The 12,714-nt window shown below is 34.3% G+C and overlaps 1 protein-coding gene across 2 annotated transcripts; it reads right to left on the bottom strand.

Annotated features, from left to right (window-relative positions):
• Positions 1 to 6,909: 6,909 nt before the first annotated feature.
• On the bottom strand, positions 6,910 to 12,424 carry LOC133794725 (metal tolerance protein 2). 2 transcript variants are annotated; one of them, XM_062232117.1, is made up of 12 exons: positions 11,888 to 12,424; positions 10,735 to 10,804; positions 10,257 to 10,354; positions 9,946 to 10,100; positions 9,554 to 9,669; positions 9,272 to 9,359; positions 8,986 to 9,070; positions 8,189 to 8,251; positions 7,968 to 8,073; positions 7,533 to 7,675; positions 7,366 to 7,457; positions 6,910 to 7,286 (listed from the first exon to the last, which is right to left on the bottom strand). In XM_062232117.1, exons 1-12 carry the CDS (start codon positions 12,227 to 12,229, stop codon positions 7,160 to 7,162), a joined length of 1,485 nt encoding a protein of 494 aa, XP_062088101.1. In that variant the 5' UTR covers positions 12,230 to 12,424; the 3' UTR covers positions 6,910 to 7,159. The 2 variants fall into 2 exon arrangements, with proteins under 2 accessions (XP_062088101.1, XP_062088092.1); XM_062232108.1 differs by having other exon boundaries at positions 9,263 to 9,359; positions 11,888 to 12,423.
• Positions 12,425 to 12,714: the final 290 nt, after the last annotated feature.

Below are 12,714 nucleotides of genomic sequence, written 5' to 3'. Positions count from 1 at the left end.
GAGCTTGGAAGTGTTCATAGTGTTGATAGGGCTCGGGGATTCGAACCTAGGGGCTCAAGATGATTTCTACTGGCTGGTTGAGTGGAAATTGAGGTCCCGAAGGCTAGTTTTGCTATCTAAGTATTTTATTTCTGATTGGAAGTTGATAGATATCGATAACTCTTGTCACTAGGTTTCTCGCCAAGGCTCGAGACTAGGGATCGTGCTCGGAATCGGTTCACTTTCTCCGCTCGGAATCAAATGTAAGAAAACTACACCCGGTTATGTGGTTATGTTGGGAATAAGAGTTCCCTATACTTATATGCAATGTCATATGATTGTATTATGCCATGTGTACATGAGATAAACGGCCTAAGAGTGCCAGAATTAATATTGGCGCACAAGGATGCGACTCGGCCACTGGTAGCTGAGGTTAGTTATATAATCACTGAGCTCGGCCTAAGTGAGCCAGAGTCAGTGGGTTGAACCGAGGGTGCGTCCTAAGGGCGTCGACCCTGGATATTGTATGATATGTTTATTGATGTTAATATGATGATTATGGCTTATTTATTACCTGAATGATTGATTATTGATTTGTTGATTGATATCACTGATTATGTGAACGGTGTGGTCTATTGAAAATCTGATTGATGATCTGTGAGCTATCTGGTTACTATTATTAATCATGTTCTGTTATATGGTTTTCTTGTTGGACCTTGGATCATGGGTGCTACGTGGTGCAGGTAAAGGCAAGGGTAAGCTGGACCAATCCTGATTTGGAGAGCTCTGGGGGCAGAATGTACATAGCCGGCCACCACGGGCGAGGGATGATACAGGGACAGGAGACCCTAAAATTTTTATTTGGCCATTAGATTGGCTTATGGTTGTTTATAACCTTTGAGATTTTGTAAACTGTTCTTTAACCCTATTTTTTTTGGGATCCCGTGTAACAAACATTTATTTAAATGAAAATTTTTCTTTTATGACCAAAATATTTTAACCCTAGTTCAGTAATGGTTTAGCAACACATTTTCAACAAAATGACTTGATTAGCAAGTCTTGCACCTTTATTAATACACAGTGTGACAGTCTTGGTTACCCTTCGTGCAGTCGTACAATTTCTCAAACATATATGCATGTGTACTGCTCTGCAGTGTACGTAGTCTTGACAGGCAGGAAGTGAGCTGACTTTGTGAGTTTAACCATCACGACCCAAGCCAAGTCATGTTTCATGCTTGTCTGTGGTAGTCCTGTCACGAAGTCCATGGCTATGTCTTCCCACTTCCAATCTGAAATACTAAGCGGTAGTAACAAGCCTGCGGGTCGCTGATGTTCTACATTTACTTTACTTGCTGGCATGTTAGGCATTTGGACACATACTCTACTACGTCCTTCTTCATTCCTGACCACCAATATAGTGCCATAAGGTAGTGAGTCATCTTGGTGGATCCCGGGTGAGCTGAGTATGGGGTAGTGTGTGCCTCCTCCAATATCTTCATCTTAATTTCGTGGTCATTCAGCACGCATACCCAACCCTTATATTTTAAGAACCCATGTTCTGATATAGAAAACTATGTAGTCTTGCCTTCCTTAACTGCATCTATATGCGGTAATAGCGTGTCATCATGCCCTTGCCCGATCCGTATATCCTTTAGTAAACTTGACTGGATGGACAAGTTAGCCAGTTGACCCATGACTATTTCTATTCCGGCATTAATCAGCTCTTGCTATATTGGCTTCTCAATTCCGGATAATGTTGTTAGACTTCCATAATTCTTCCGACTTAAAGCATCTACAACGACATTTTCATTTCCTGGGTGGTATAGGATTTCCCAGTCATAATCCTTTACTAGTTCCATCCACCTGCGCTGCCTCATGTTGAGCTCCTTTTGTGTGAATAAATATTTTAAGCTTTTGTGGTCCGTATAAATCTCACATTGTTCTCCATATAGATAGTGGCGCCAGATTTTCAGTGCGAAGACCACCGCTGCCAACTCCATATCGTGTGTTGGATAGCGTTGCTCGTATTCCTTCATGTGTCTTGAGGCGTAGGCTATCACCTTGTCATTTTGCATCAGCACACAACCCAACCCTTGCTTGGATGCATCACAGAATATTACAAACTTTTCGTTGGGTGTCAGTATGCAAATCACTGGCATTGAACACAGTTTGTCTTTGAGCAATTGGAAGCTTTCCTGACATTTATCCGTCCCGTTGAACTTATGTTTTTTCCAGGTCAAGTTGGTAAGCGAAATGGCTATCCTAGAAAATCCTTCCACAAACCTTTGGTAATAGCCTGACAGCCCAAGAAAACTTCTAACCTCTGACGCGTTCTTAGGTCTTGGCCAATCCTTCACAACCTTTACCTTAGTTGGGTCCACTGCGACTCCGTCCTTGGATACTATGTGCCTGAGGAACGCCACTTGTGATAGCCAAAATTCGCATTTCTTGAACTTGGCATAAAGTTGGTGCTCCTTCAGTCACAACATGGTCAGTCTTAAGTGTTCCTCGTGCTCGACTTCGCCCTTGGAGTACACCAATATTTCGTCAATGAATACCACGATGAATTTTTCTAGGTAATCCTTGAAGACTCGGTTCATCAAGTCCATAAATGCGACTAGAGCGTTGGTAAGACCAAAAGACATTACAAAATTGGAGAAGCAATTTTGAGTCTTTACACCAATGGTGAATAGAAGAGAATTTGATTCATTTTGGTTAAATATGGTGATATTTTTAAATTAATCTCAATGAGGAAATAATTTGAAACTAAAGCATGAGAAATCAAAGTGTTTTAATAAATCAATGAGGATTCATTTTCTTTAATTTAAGTGTTTTTTACATCTTCAAATTGATCTTAGTGAGGAAAATCAATGGGTGTCAAAGTGGCGTTTTCAAAAGAATTTCAAAGAGATTCTTAGAAAATGCACAAAAGTTGTTTAAGTAATTTTGAGATTATTTAGACAACTAAAAGTGAAAATTAATGATTATTTTCTTGAGAAATTTTCACATGGAATTTGTGTTCACATATTTCATTTTGTGAAATATAAGAGAAAGCAAACCAAGTGAAGGTGTTACTTTCAAAGGGGTATATCTTACTTTTGCAAGTAAATAAATCAAAATAAACTAACATTGAAGTTTTGTTTATCTTGATTTATTGAGAGTTTATCATGTGGCTTAAGGACTCATGGTGAACTTTGGGAATTATAAGTCTAGTTTTATCTTAGAGGATAAATGACTTAATAAAAATAAAGAGATTTCTATTTTAAAAAAGTGATATTTTATTATCACTTTACGTGAGAAATGTGGGGGTGATTCTCCAAAGTTTAATCAATTTATTTTGTTGATAATAATTGATTAACTTTGCCATCCTATCAAATAGGTGATTTGAAATTCCACATTCTAAATTACTTTGGCTATATGTGTATAGAATGAATAAATCTAGACATGCTTGATGTTTAAAGTTATTGTTTGTAAAATATTTGATTCAAGAAGGAATCAATTTAAAACATAAATGAGAATTTCATAAACAAAGAGGATTTTAGAATTAATATTCAAGAAAACATTTATCTTGGATATTGATGTATAAAATAGTGGGGTGTTGACTATGGTCAAACTCGCTATTTTAATAGTGTAACTATTTTAATCAAACTATAGCTAGCAACAAGGTTTGAATAAAATAATGAGAGAATGACTAAGTATGCATACATGAGAAAAGAAATAACTCAAATGGAATCATTTCTACATCTCAAGGGATGAGACTTAGACTCCCTAAAAAGATTCGTGGTTGATGGTAATATAGTAACTAAACTAGTATGAGGTTCAATAGGTAATAACAAGCTAATCAAGTGAATAGTAATAGTACTCGAAATTTTTGTCCCATCTGAGATGACTACTAGTGTGTTACCAAAATGAAGGTTAAAATCAAAAGATTTTTTAATAGAACTCGGTCTTGAAAAGACAAGTATTTTAGGGGGTGTTTGGTATGGGGTAAAGTAAAGGTGGGAATGTGAATCTAAAACCATTTCTATGTTTGGTTCAAATTTTATGGGGGTAAAGTGATTAATTTGTGTAGGTCCCACATCTATTTTAAAGGTAAAGTGAAACATTTTGTACATAAGAGTTTAATATTACCTCCATCTTAAACTCCTCTACACTTTCCAAGGCAACTCAACTACTCAAAACAAACACCCCCTTAGGGTAGCAAAATAATGTAAGAGTTCTACCAATATATACCTATGGGTGGTGTTGCTCCTCATGAGAATTGAGAGTCATTCTCAAGAAAAGTCTATGAATGGAATGTGCAGATAGTCATTAACGGTGCAAAAGCGAGACATTGAGGTCTCAAGTGAACATAGCAAAAGTGTGTGATTTGTCACCGGTTTGTTATCAAGGAATAGTGGTTCAATGCTTCGGCAACTAAAATTTCAACAAACTTTGTGATAATTACACTAAGGTAAAATTAAAGTCGAAAGACATTTTACTTTATGCACCAATGCAAATGTTTCTATAGAGAGTGATTAATTAATCAAGTGGGGGAATATTATATTTTAATATAATGCTTTATTGATTAAATAAGTGATTATTTAATCTAAGTGGGGGAATGCTATATTAAATAATGTGACCAAATGTAACATATTTTGAAATTACAAAATCAGTTACAAATTTGTAACTCTCAAATATTGTCCAATAATGTGTAGAATGAGAGTTACACATTAGTGTTTGAATTTCATAGAGCCATTATGTAAAATGGTTGTTGAAGACATGTTTTTAACTCCCATTAGGTGTATGGAGGTTACAAAATCATATGGGAAGAGACTGAGACGTTTTTTTTTTTTGGAAAACTGAAATTCGGAGGCTGAAAATTGCACTATGGCCGCGGCCACTATCATCCCTGGCCGCGGCCACTGATACTCCTTGTCGCGGCCAGGGGTGCTGACATTCAATTCCAATTTCAGTTTTTCTCTAATTTGAACGGTTCTAACTTCCCAAGTAACTCCCAAATCTTCATTTTAATTTCATAAACATCAAATTAAACATTGGTAACAACCATGGGGGTTGGTGGAATTTGAAATTCAAAGAGTATCTCAAAACTATATAAATAGGAGCTTAATGCTCACTTGTAAGACACATTATTTTCTATCCACAAAGCACTTGACTAGAAAATACACCATAGATGCTTGATAATTCTAGAGAGTTATTTCCTTGAGAGATCCCTTAGTGCTTAGAGAATAGGGGAAATAAGTTTTTGGACAAAGGTCTTGAGCCTTGTTCAAGTTGGTGATCCTCACTACTCTACACTTTGGTTGTGTGAGAGTTTTTGTTCTTTATTTCTTTTGTTCATATTTCTTTATTCTAGTCTTCATCTTTATTTGTATTATATATGATTTGAGTTGTATTCTTCTTCTACGTCTTCTTTCATCTATATACTTGTATTTTGTGCAATTGAGTTATAACATTACTTTTATCAAACACCTTGTCTATAGTATTTTTGCATAGAGTTGTATTTGGTTTTTTCCATATTTCCATTGAATATAATATATTCTCTAACACTTAAATCTAGTAATACCTCCACTTTGAATTACCATACCAGAAAAAATACACTTTGTTTCATTCTTATTTCCGTCTAATGGATCACAATATTTCCAATACTATTTTCGCTATCACTAGCCATTATATACTCCAAATTATAAAATTAATATGATTAGGAAATAAAAATCTACCCATTACATACTCTAAATTAAAGTTTAGCTTCACATAACTAGTTTATTATATAATAGAATAATATGTTATATATACAAAATTATTAAGGGTCATTTGGCAAAATGACATTTTTTTTAAAGTTATTTATGCACTCTAACCTAGTTTTAATAATTTTTTGTAAAATGGTATTTCATAATTTATATATCTAGTCGAAAATTTAGACAAATGGTCGAAAAATTCAAATAGCTGGTCGAAAATTTTAGACAGTATGTCAAAAAATTTAGACAACCGGTCGAATTTTAGACATAGGTCATTTTGCAAAAAAAATTATCAAAAGTAGATCAGATTGCAAAATCACAAAAAATAGGTAATTTTCACCAATTTAGCAATTATTAAAAGTAAAAATTTGAAACATACATGATTGGAGTTGCTATAATTGATAATTACATTTTGATGTGTGACAGGGAGTTAAGCTTAATAATTTTTACTAAAAATAATAAGAAATATATTATAAGAAGAATAAAGTAGAAAGAATATTTTTCTCTTATTATGAAGAGGGAAAAGAGGGCAACAAAATAAACTGAAGTTGCTCTCTATATATAATATGTTAGACAAACTAATATTTAATTAAAAAAAGAGTTGGAATCTCTGATAAATTAAGATATGATTCATTCTTATTCATTCACGTGATTGCACTATTTTTTTTTTATATATAATAAAGCCTAAACATATGTACAATTGCACTCGGTACAATTACATTTAAAAATCGATTTTTTGACTGATATATACCGAAATATCATAATATTTCTGCGACATTCTAGACCCATTACATATATACTAACTAATAAGATAAAAAATAGACTTCCACTACTAATAATTCGTCGGAAAAATGGAGACAGCCAGCCAAAAAAAAAATTCCAAGCTGCTAAAATATAAAGACTCCCTAATTTTCAATATATTTCTGAAAAATTGACCAATATTTTTTATCTTCTCAAGCACTGATACTATATTATGAAAGAAAGAAATAATAAAAAAATAGAGAAGGGATTTTTTTCAGTTGCAGTCCTCGTTTTTTATATTTTGTAACACTTAGATCAACTTTAATTTTGTATTAGTTAAGTCCCCAATCTTTTCAAATCGTATCATTTAGGTCCTTATATAATTTGAAAAGGTTGAGAACTTAAATGATACAAATCAAAGTGTAAAGAATGAAGATTACAACTAAAAAAAAAAAAAAAAAACCACCCTTTATATTATTATAAATAAAGACAAGAAATACAAAAGCACATATAGTAACCAATGAAAACAATGGTCATATAAACTGTTACAAGTAACCGAAAAAACTAAGATGACACTTTCTAAACTAGCTGTGTTATCCTATCCTTTATAGGACTATGGTCCTTTATAAATTGACAATTACATCATTGCATTATTGTCACGCTGCCACTAAGCAGGTTTTTACTGTTAAAAAATGAAATAACTATTCGTTGTTGTCGTTGAATTGTGGTATTGGACGTCCGAGACGAAGCTGAATGCTGACATGAACGATATCTGGGTGTGCTTTCAAAATCTCCTCTTCTGCCTTTTTGGCTACCTCCATTGCATCTCTGAAATAAACAAACTGTTAATTATTATTATCATATGAGAAGAAAGATTGAGCATGTAAACAAAAATGAAGCTTTCTACCGAATGAACATGGAGGGCGGCATGGAAACCTCAATTTGGAGTAGCACTTTTCCTTGCAGTGAGTGACGAATTATGTGTTCAACCACCATGTTCTGAAGCCCAATTAGTCAAAATTAATAAAGTATTAACCACAAAGCTCATTCCTCTGGATAATGCATCGGACATACCAGTTGAAACCTCTCTGTGATGATGTTAGAAACAGCAGCTTCAATGTCGTTTTCTTTAACTGAATCACTTTTCTCACATGTGGTCCGCTTCAAGCTTTCTTGCTGGTCGTTTACAGTTGAGGAAATTTGAGAAGTTGCAGGATCTAAAAGCAACCCGGATGTATAATATTACATAAATAGAAATTGGAATCTTTGGAATGAAACGCATTGAGAATTAAGATTCTACCGATTGTTGTATGTATAACAAAACAACTCACTTTCCCATTTTAGAAGTCTTTGGGATGAACACTTTTGCTATGGGTTGGTTTTTTATTAAGCTCATTCCTCTGGATAATTTATTGAATTTCTATCAGTTCTCTGATTTTTAAACTACGGTTCCAAAAAGTTGAAAAAATAATTTTTTAATTGAGGAGAATTAAGAAAGAAAGAAATAACCTATGTGTATAAAAACTTCAGCCACTTCGGGATGAGATTTGTGAATTTGATGACGGACATCTTCTCCAATGTCATGCGCAGCACTAACACTACAGAAAGGATCAACCTACAGACAGGGTAAGAGTAGGAAATGAGATCCTTGGGCGATTTCACATATATAGATGATGACAGCTGCATAATTAATACATTAAACGGTAAAGCTGGGCTTAAGAGAAACCAACCTCAATATTTACATCAACATACAGAGATGAACCTGCTCTTCTTCCCCTCAAATGATGACATCCCTGTATACAAAAAGTTCATGGTTATATCAAGCAGAAAATCAAGAGCTTAATTCTTCAGCTTATCTTGTGTGTATCCTCCAACTAATGACAACGTATGGTATGATACCCTAAGTATAAAAAATAGCATAAATGAACGATTTGGTTAATTAATACAGGTAAACTAAACACTGACTGACTTTCTTCTGATAAAATTAGCTATGCTGCTAAGTAGCCAACTACTGTGTTGCAGGGACTTCTAATGACTAAGACAATTCACAAACCTATGTCCTGGCAAGCAATCCCAGTGCTCAGTCAAGACTCACAACAAAATCCAATAGTCAACTGCTTTAAATACTGAGAGGAATGCTGAAATGACGTAATAAATGTAAAACATACAAGTAAAAAAAAGATCAAATATTCTTAAACAAACAGGATATGGCCAGGCCATACTATAGCCAATTTTAGGATTATATATCTAGACAACTTCTCGTATGGAATTTCATAAGGATTTTCCAGTAACAATCTGCCTGAAGAAAACATGGAAGCACACAGTTATAACCTTATACTCCTACAAGTTGAAAAGTAGCAAGGCAGAATGAACCAGAAACCCGGTTTTAAGATTCTTCTTCCTGAGCACCACAGCTCCAGTCTAGACTAAAATTGGTTTGAGTACTTCAGACTTCTATTACAGAACCTCACATGGTCCCAAACCTGGTAGCTTATCATCTAAGAAAAGGCACCAGTCTACAACATACCTTCACACCTTCAACTTGTAGTATTGTTTGTTTGACAGGATCCAAGTGCTTCGATGGGATCGCAGCATCCACTAGTTCCAAGACGCTAAAAACAGATTAAACAAAAAAATATGAAATAAGAAAATACACAAGAAGCACATTAAAAATACTGTAACCTTGCTATCACTAGTGTGATGGACCCAAAAAGAAATGGTAGAAATATTTTTGCATAAAACATAGCAAGAGTGTACAAAAGGTGGAGCCGTGAAAATAAATACATTGGAGACATTATATAAACCTCTGATACCCAGTTTCAAGACCTGCTTTCAGGATCATGCCTGATACAACAACTCCAGCTAGGGGATCTAGAAACTTAATTCCAAGAATAGCTCCTCCTAATATTCAAATACCAAAAATAATTAGTGGTATAATACATAAACTGCGTAAATTAAACATGTACATGTGTATGTATGGTTTGTCATTAATCTCTCAGAATGGAACATGAACTGGTAGTTAATCCCAATATTTATTTGGAGCACAATTATCAATATACCAAACAAAATTGTAACAAAGAGCTGAAGCTCCTCACCAACCCCTACAAGAGTAACCACTGATGAAATGGCATCTGCACGATGGTGCCAGGCATTTGCTATCATAAGTCCACTATTTGTTCTCTCCCCAGCTCGCTTTGTGATCCAGTAAAGTCTAATGAGGAATGAAAAAGTATTAAAGAAGCAAAAGGCAATCACGCAAAACTAAACTGTGTATAAATAGATGACCACGTTTATGAAACCAAGTGACAGTATCATATATATATATGATATATGCAGTTCCAACAATCAGGTGAGGGTCAATGAGGATCGGTGGCAAGAAGCCACTGCAAACATTGAACAGATAGAGAATTCATAAAGAAACATGAAAGAATCAAGGAACATAAACTTTATTTGATTTACTTCTAATTAAGTGTTCGCAAATTCTTACCCTTCCTTGATTGATATTGACATAATAGTCACACTCAAAGCTAGAATAGGGTAATTCATGTCAATTCCGTGGTGATGTCCAACATGATGATGGCCATGATCATGATCTTGTATCAAAGACTGATTAAGTATTTGATGATCTGCTAACATCAAGCCCTGCACAGTAAAATTATCTTTTTTAGGACATATACAACACAAGGAGTTGTTTTTATATAAAGTAAAAGATTTTGTGCCTTTTGGCAACATATATTTAAACAATTAAGAAGAATACTGCCTTTTAAGGCTGAGTATAGGAGTAGAGCACAGACATACATGCAGAAGATCTAAAGCATGCCATGCAATGCCACCACCAGTTGCCAAAAGCATACAAGAGATTCCCAGTGCTCCCAAGGTCTCAAATTTACCATGACCTGTACAGAAACAAGAGACGAAGGGAATGAAATGGCAAGCATTAAATGGACAAATATCAAGTGTACACTTTATTTATTCACAAGCAGCATGACCATGTACAGCACATGAATCCACTTGGTAATTATCTCATTATAATGATAAAGACAAGGCTACAAAAGAAAATCCGTAGACCAAAACAATATTTAAATTTAAAAAAAAAAAAACATTATTCAAATCTCATGACAGCAATCAAGGGATCTAGTATGAGGATCGAAGTAGTAAAAGATATTTTCATCTAGGCTCCTACAAAAAATTTGATAATGAAAACACCAACAACAAAGACTTTAAAATGCATCATTGAGAATAATGGAGTAGCCTGTAGGTACAGATTAAAAGTGACCATATGGGTGTTCTTTATCTTTAGGAGCATTTGCAACTTTAAATGACACCAAGGCGACACCACTAAGAACCTGAAAATAGTAGAATTCATCACAACAGAATGATAAGATAACAATCTCAAAAGGAGCTTATCTACAAAACTTTCTTTTAAATAATAATGCAATTTAACAATGGAAAATGATGCAGGGTAAAGAGAAAAGCACATCATAAATCAAATTTCATTGAACTCGGAATTAAACGAGCCAAGGATGCGTACACTTACACTATTGACTGTTAAAACATTCAACTCCAAAGAATACATGAAAAATACAAATGCTCATTGACAGAAATGTAGGCTTACTCACAAAGTGCAATAAAACAGATTGCATAAGCAAATAACCAATTTACCAGTTACATGTTATCTTTTTTCAAGAAAAGTACAAGTGTTATTTATCATTTATGACATTCCAGGTTAGACTAACAAAATCTACATCAAATTCACATTTTGTAAACCTAGTCAAAGTGGAGTCAATCCAACGAGCACATAGAAAATTACATTAGGAATTTCTTAATTTACAAAATATATAACAATTTTCACAGAACTAATTAGATCATCAAACCCTTCTCATATTTAGACTAACTATAACTAGAACAAGTCACCAACACTTGTGAGACTTATTGAAAAATTTCTCCACTGAGATTAAATCACTCGGTACGGCAATCTGTTAATTGAAAAAAATAAATATATACTCTTGTTGAATATGAAATTACTTAGTACTTCTATGAGTAGAGAGGGTCATTTGAGATTAAACATTGAATCTAACTTCTAGAGAATTCATATCGACAGCTGTGCGTTAACAAGTACAGTTGAAAAAAAAATAGCTCTACAAATCATGCAATAAGTTGGATCATATCATATAAAGTAGTTCTTTTCTCGTTTCAATTAAAGCTCAGAAACTCAATTGAACAAGCTCCAATATATAAGCTCCCTCTTTTCTATTACAGCTTTATTCGGAACAGCCCCTGCCAGGCTTTATCAAAATTTATCGTTTATATATTCAATTTATTCCAGAAAAATTGTAAAAAAAAAAAATTGAAGCACGAGAATTTACTGAAAAATGCGATCATATATGTGTGTATGTAGAGAGAGAGAGAGAGAGGGGAATTTGAATTACCACATCGGAAATGGAATGGGCAGCATCGGCAATGATAGCAGTGCTCCCGGATAAATAACCAGTGAGAGCTTTTCCGGTGGCCAAAACAACGTCTGAGGCCAGACCGAGCTTGAATATCTTCTCACTCTCCTCGCCAGAACCATGATTGTAATCGCCTCCGCGGTGATGAGAGTGACCACCGTGCCATCTTCTGGGAATGCCGTAAACGGGGTGAATTTGAGACAAAACGACCCAAGGGTGTTGAGCAAGGGAATTTGAACAAGACAAAACTTGAGTATTTGAACAAAATCTGGTGATGCAAACTCTATAAATCGGATTCAAATTACGGAATCTGAATCCCATAATGATCTAAATTCAAAATCTTCTTCTAGGTTTCCGAATCCAATGTATTGAAAAATCTGCAGGGCCAGGATCTGGAAGTTGAAGTTGAACAAGAGAACTGAAAACAGCAGTAAAAAACAAACGCCGTCAACCTTCTTATACATAGAGAGAGTTGACGTTTGGCGTTATTTCAACACTCCCACCTCAGAGTAAAGTTAGCCTAGCGCCTTATTTACGCGCTATATTGTATGGTGACGGTAGTCTCTTGTTTGCTTGGCAATAGACTTTTTTTTTAATACTCATTTGGGTGTTTTGATCACTCACTACCTTTTATTTGCAAAAATTACCCATTTTAGTATTGAGTGCATTTAAAATTTTAATATTGTCAAAATACCCCATTTAAATATTTAATCAGATTATTATGTAATTTCTAATTAACAAATTATTTAAATAATTTTAAAATAATATTTTTTAAAATATTCTTTCTCTTTCTCTCTCGCTCACTC

This window comes from Humulus lupulus, chromosome 1 (assembly GCF_963169125.1).
Source record: "Humulus lupulus chromosome 1, drHumLupu1.1, whole genome shotgun sequence".
Taxonomy (NCBI): Eukaryota; Viridiplantae; Streptophyta; class Magnoliopsida; order Rosales; family Cannabaceae; genus Humulus; species Humulus lupulus.
This window is presented reverse-complemented; position numbering and strand designations above follow the sequence as displayed.

Coding starts and splice junctions, on each gene's coding strand:
- LOC133794725 (XM_062232108.1), bottom strand. CDS start 12,229: ATGGGATTCAGATTCCGTAATTTGAATCCGATTTATAGAGTTTGCATC. Junction 10,805..11,887: donor CCCATTCCATTTCCGATGTG/GTAATTCAAATT, acceptor TACTATTTTCAG/GTTCTTAGTGGTGTCGCCTT. Junction 9,071..9,262: donor CTTGAAACTGGGTATCAGAG/GTTTATATAATG, acceptor ATCTGTTTTTAG/CGTCTTGGAACTAGTGGATG.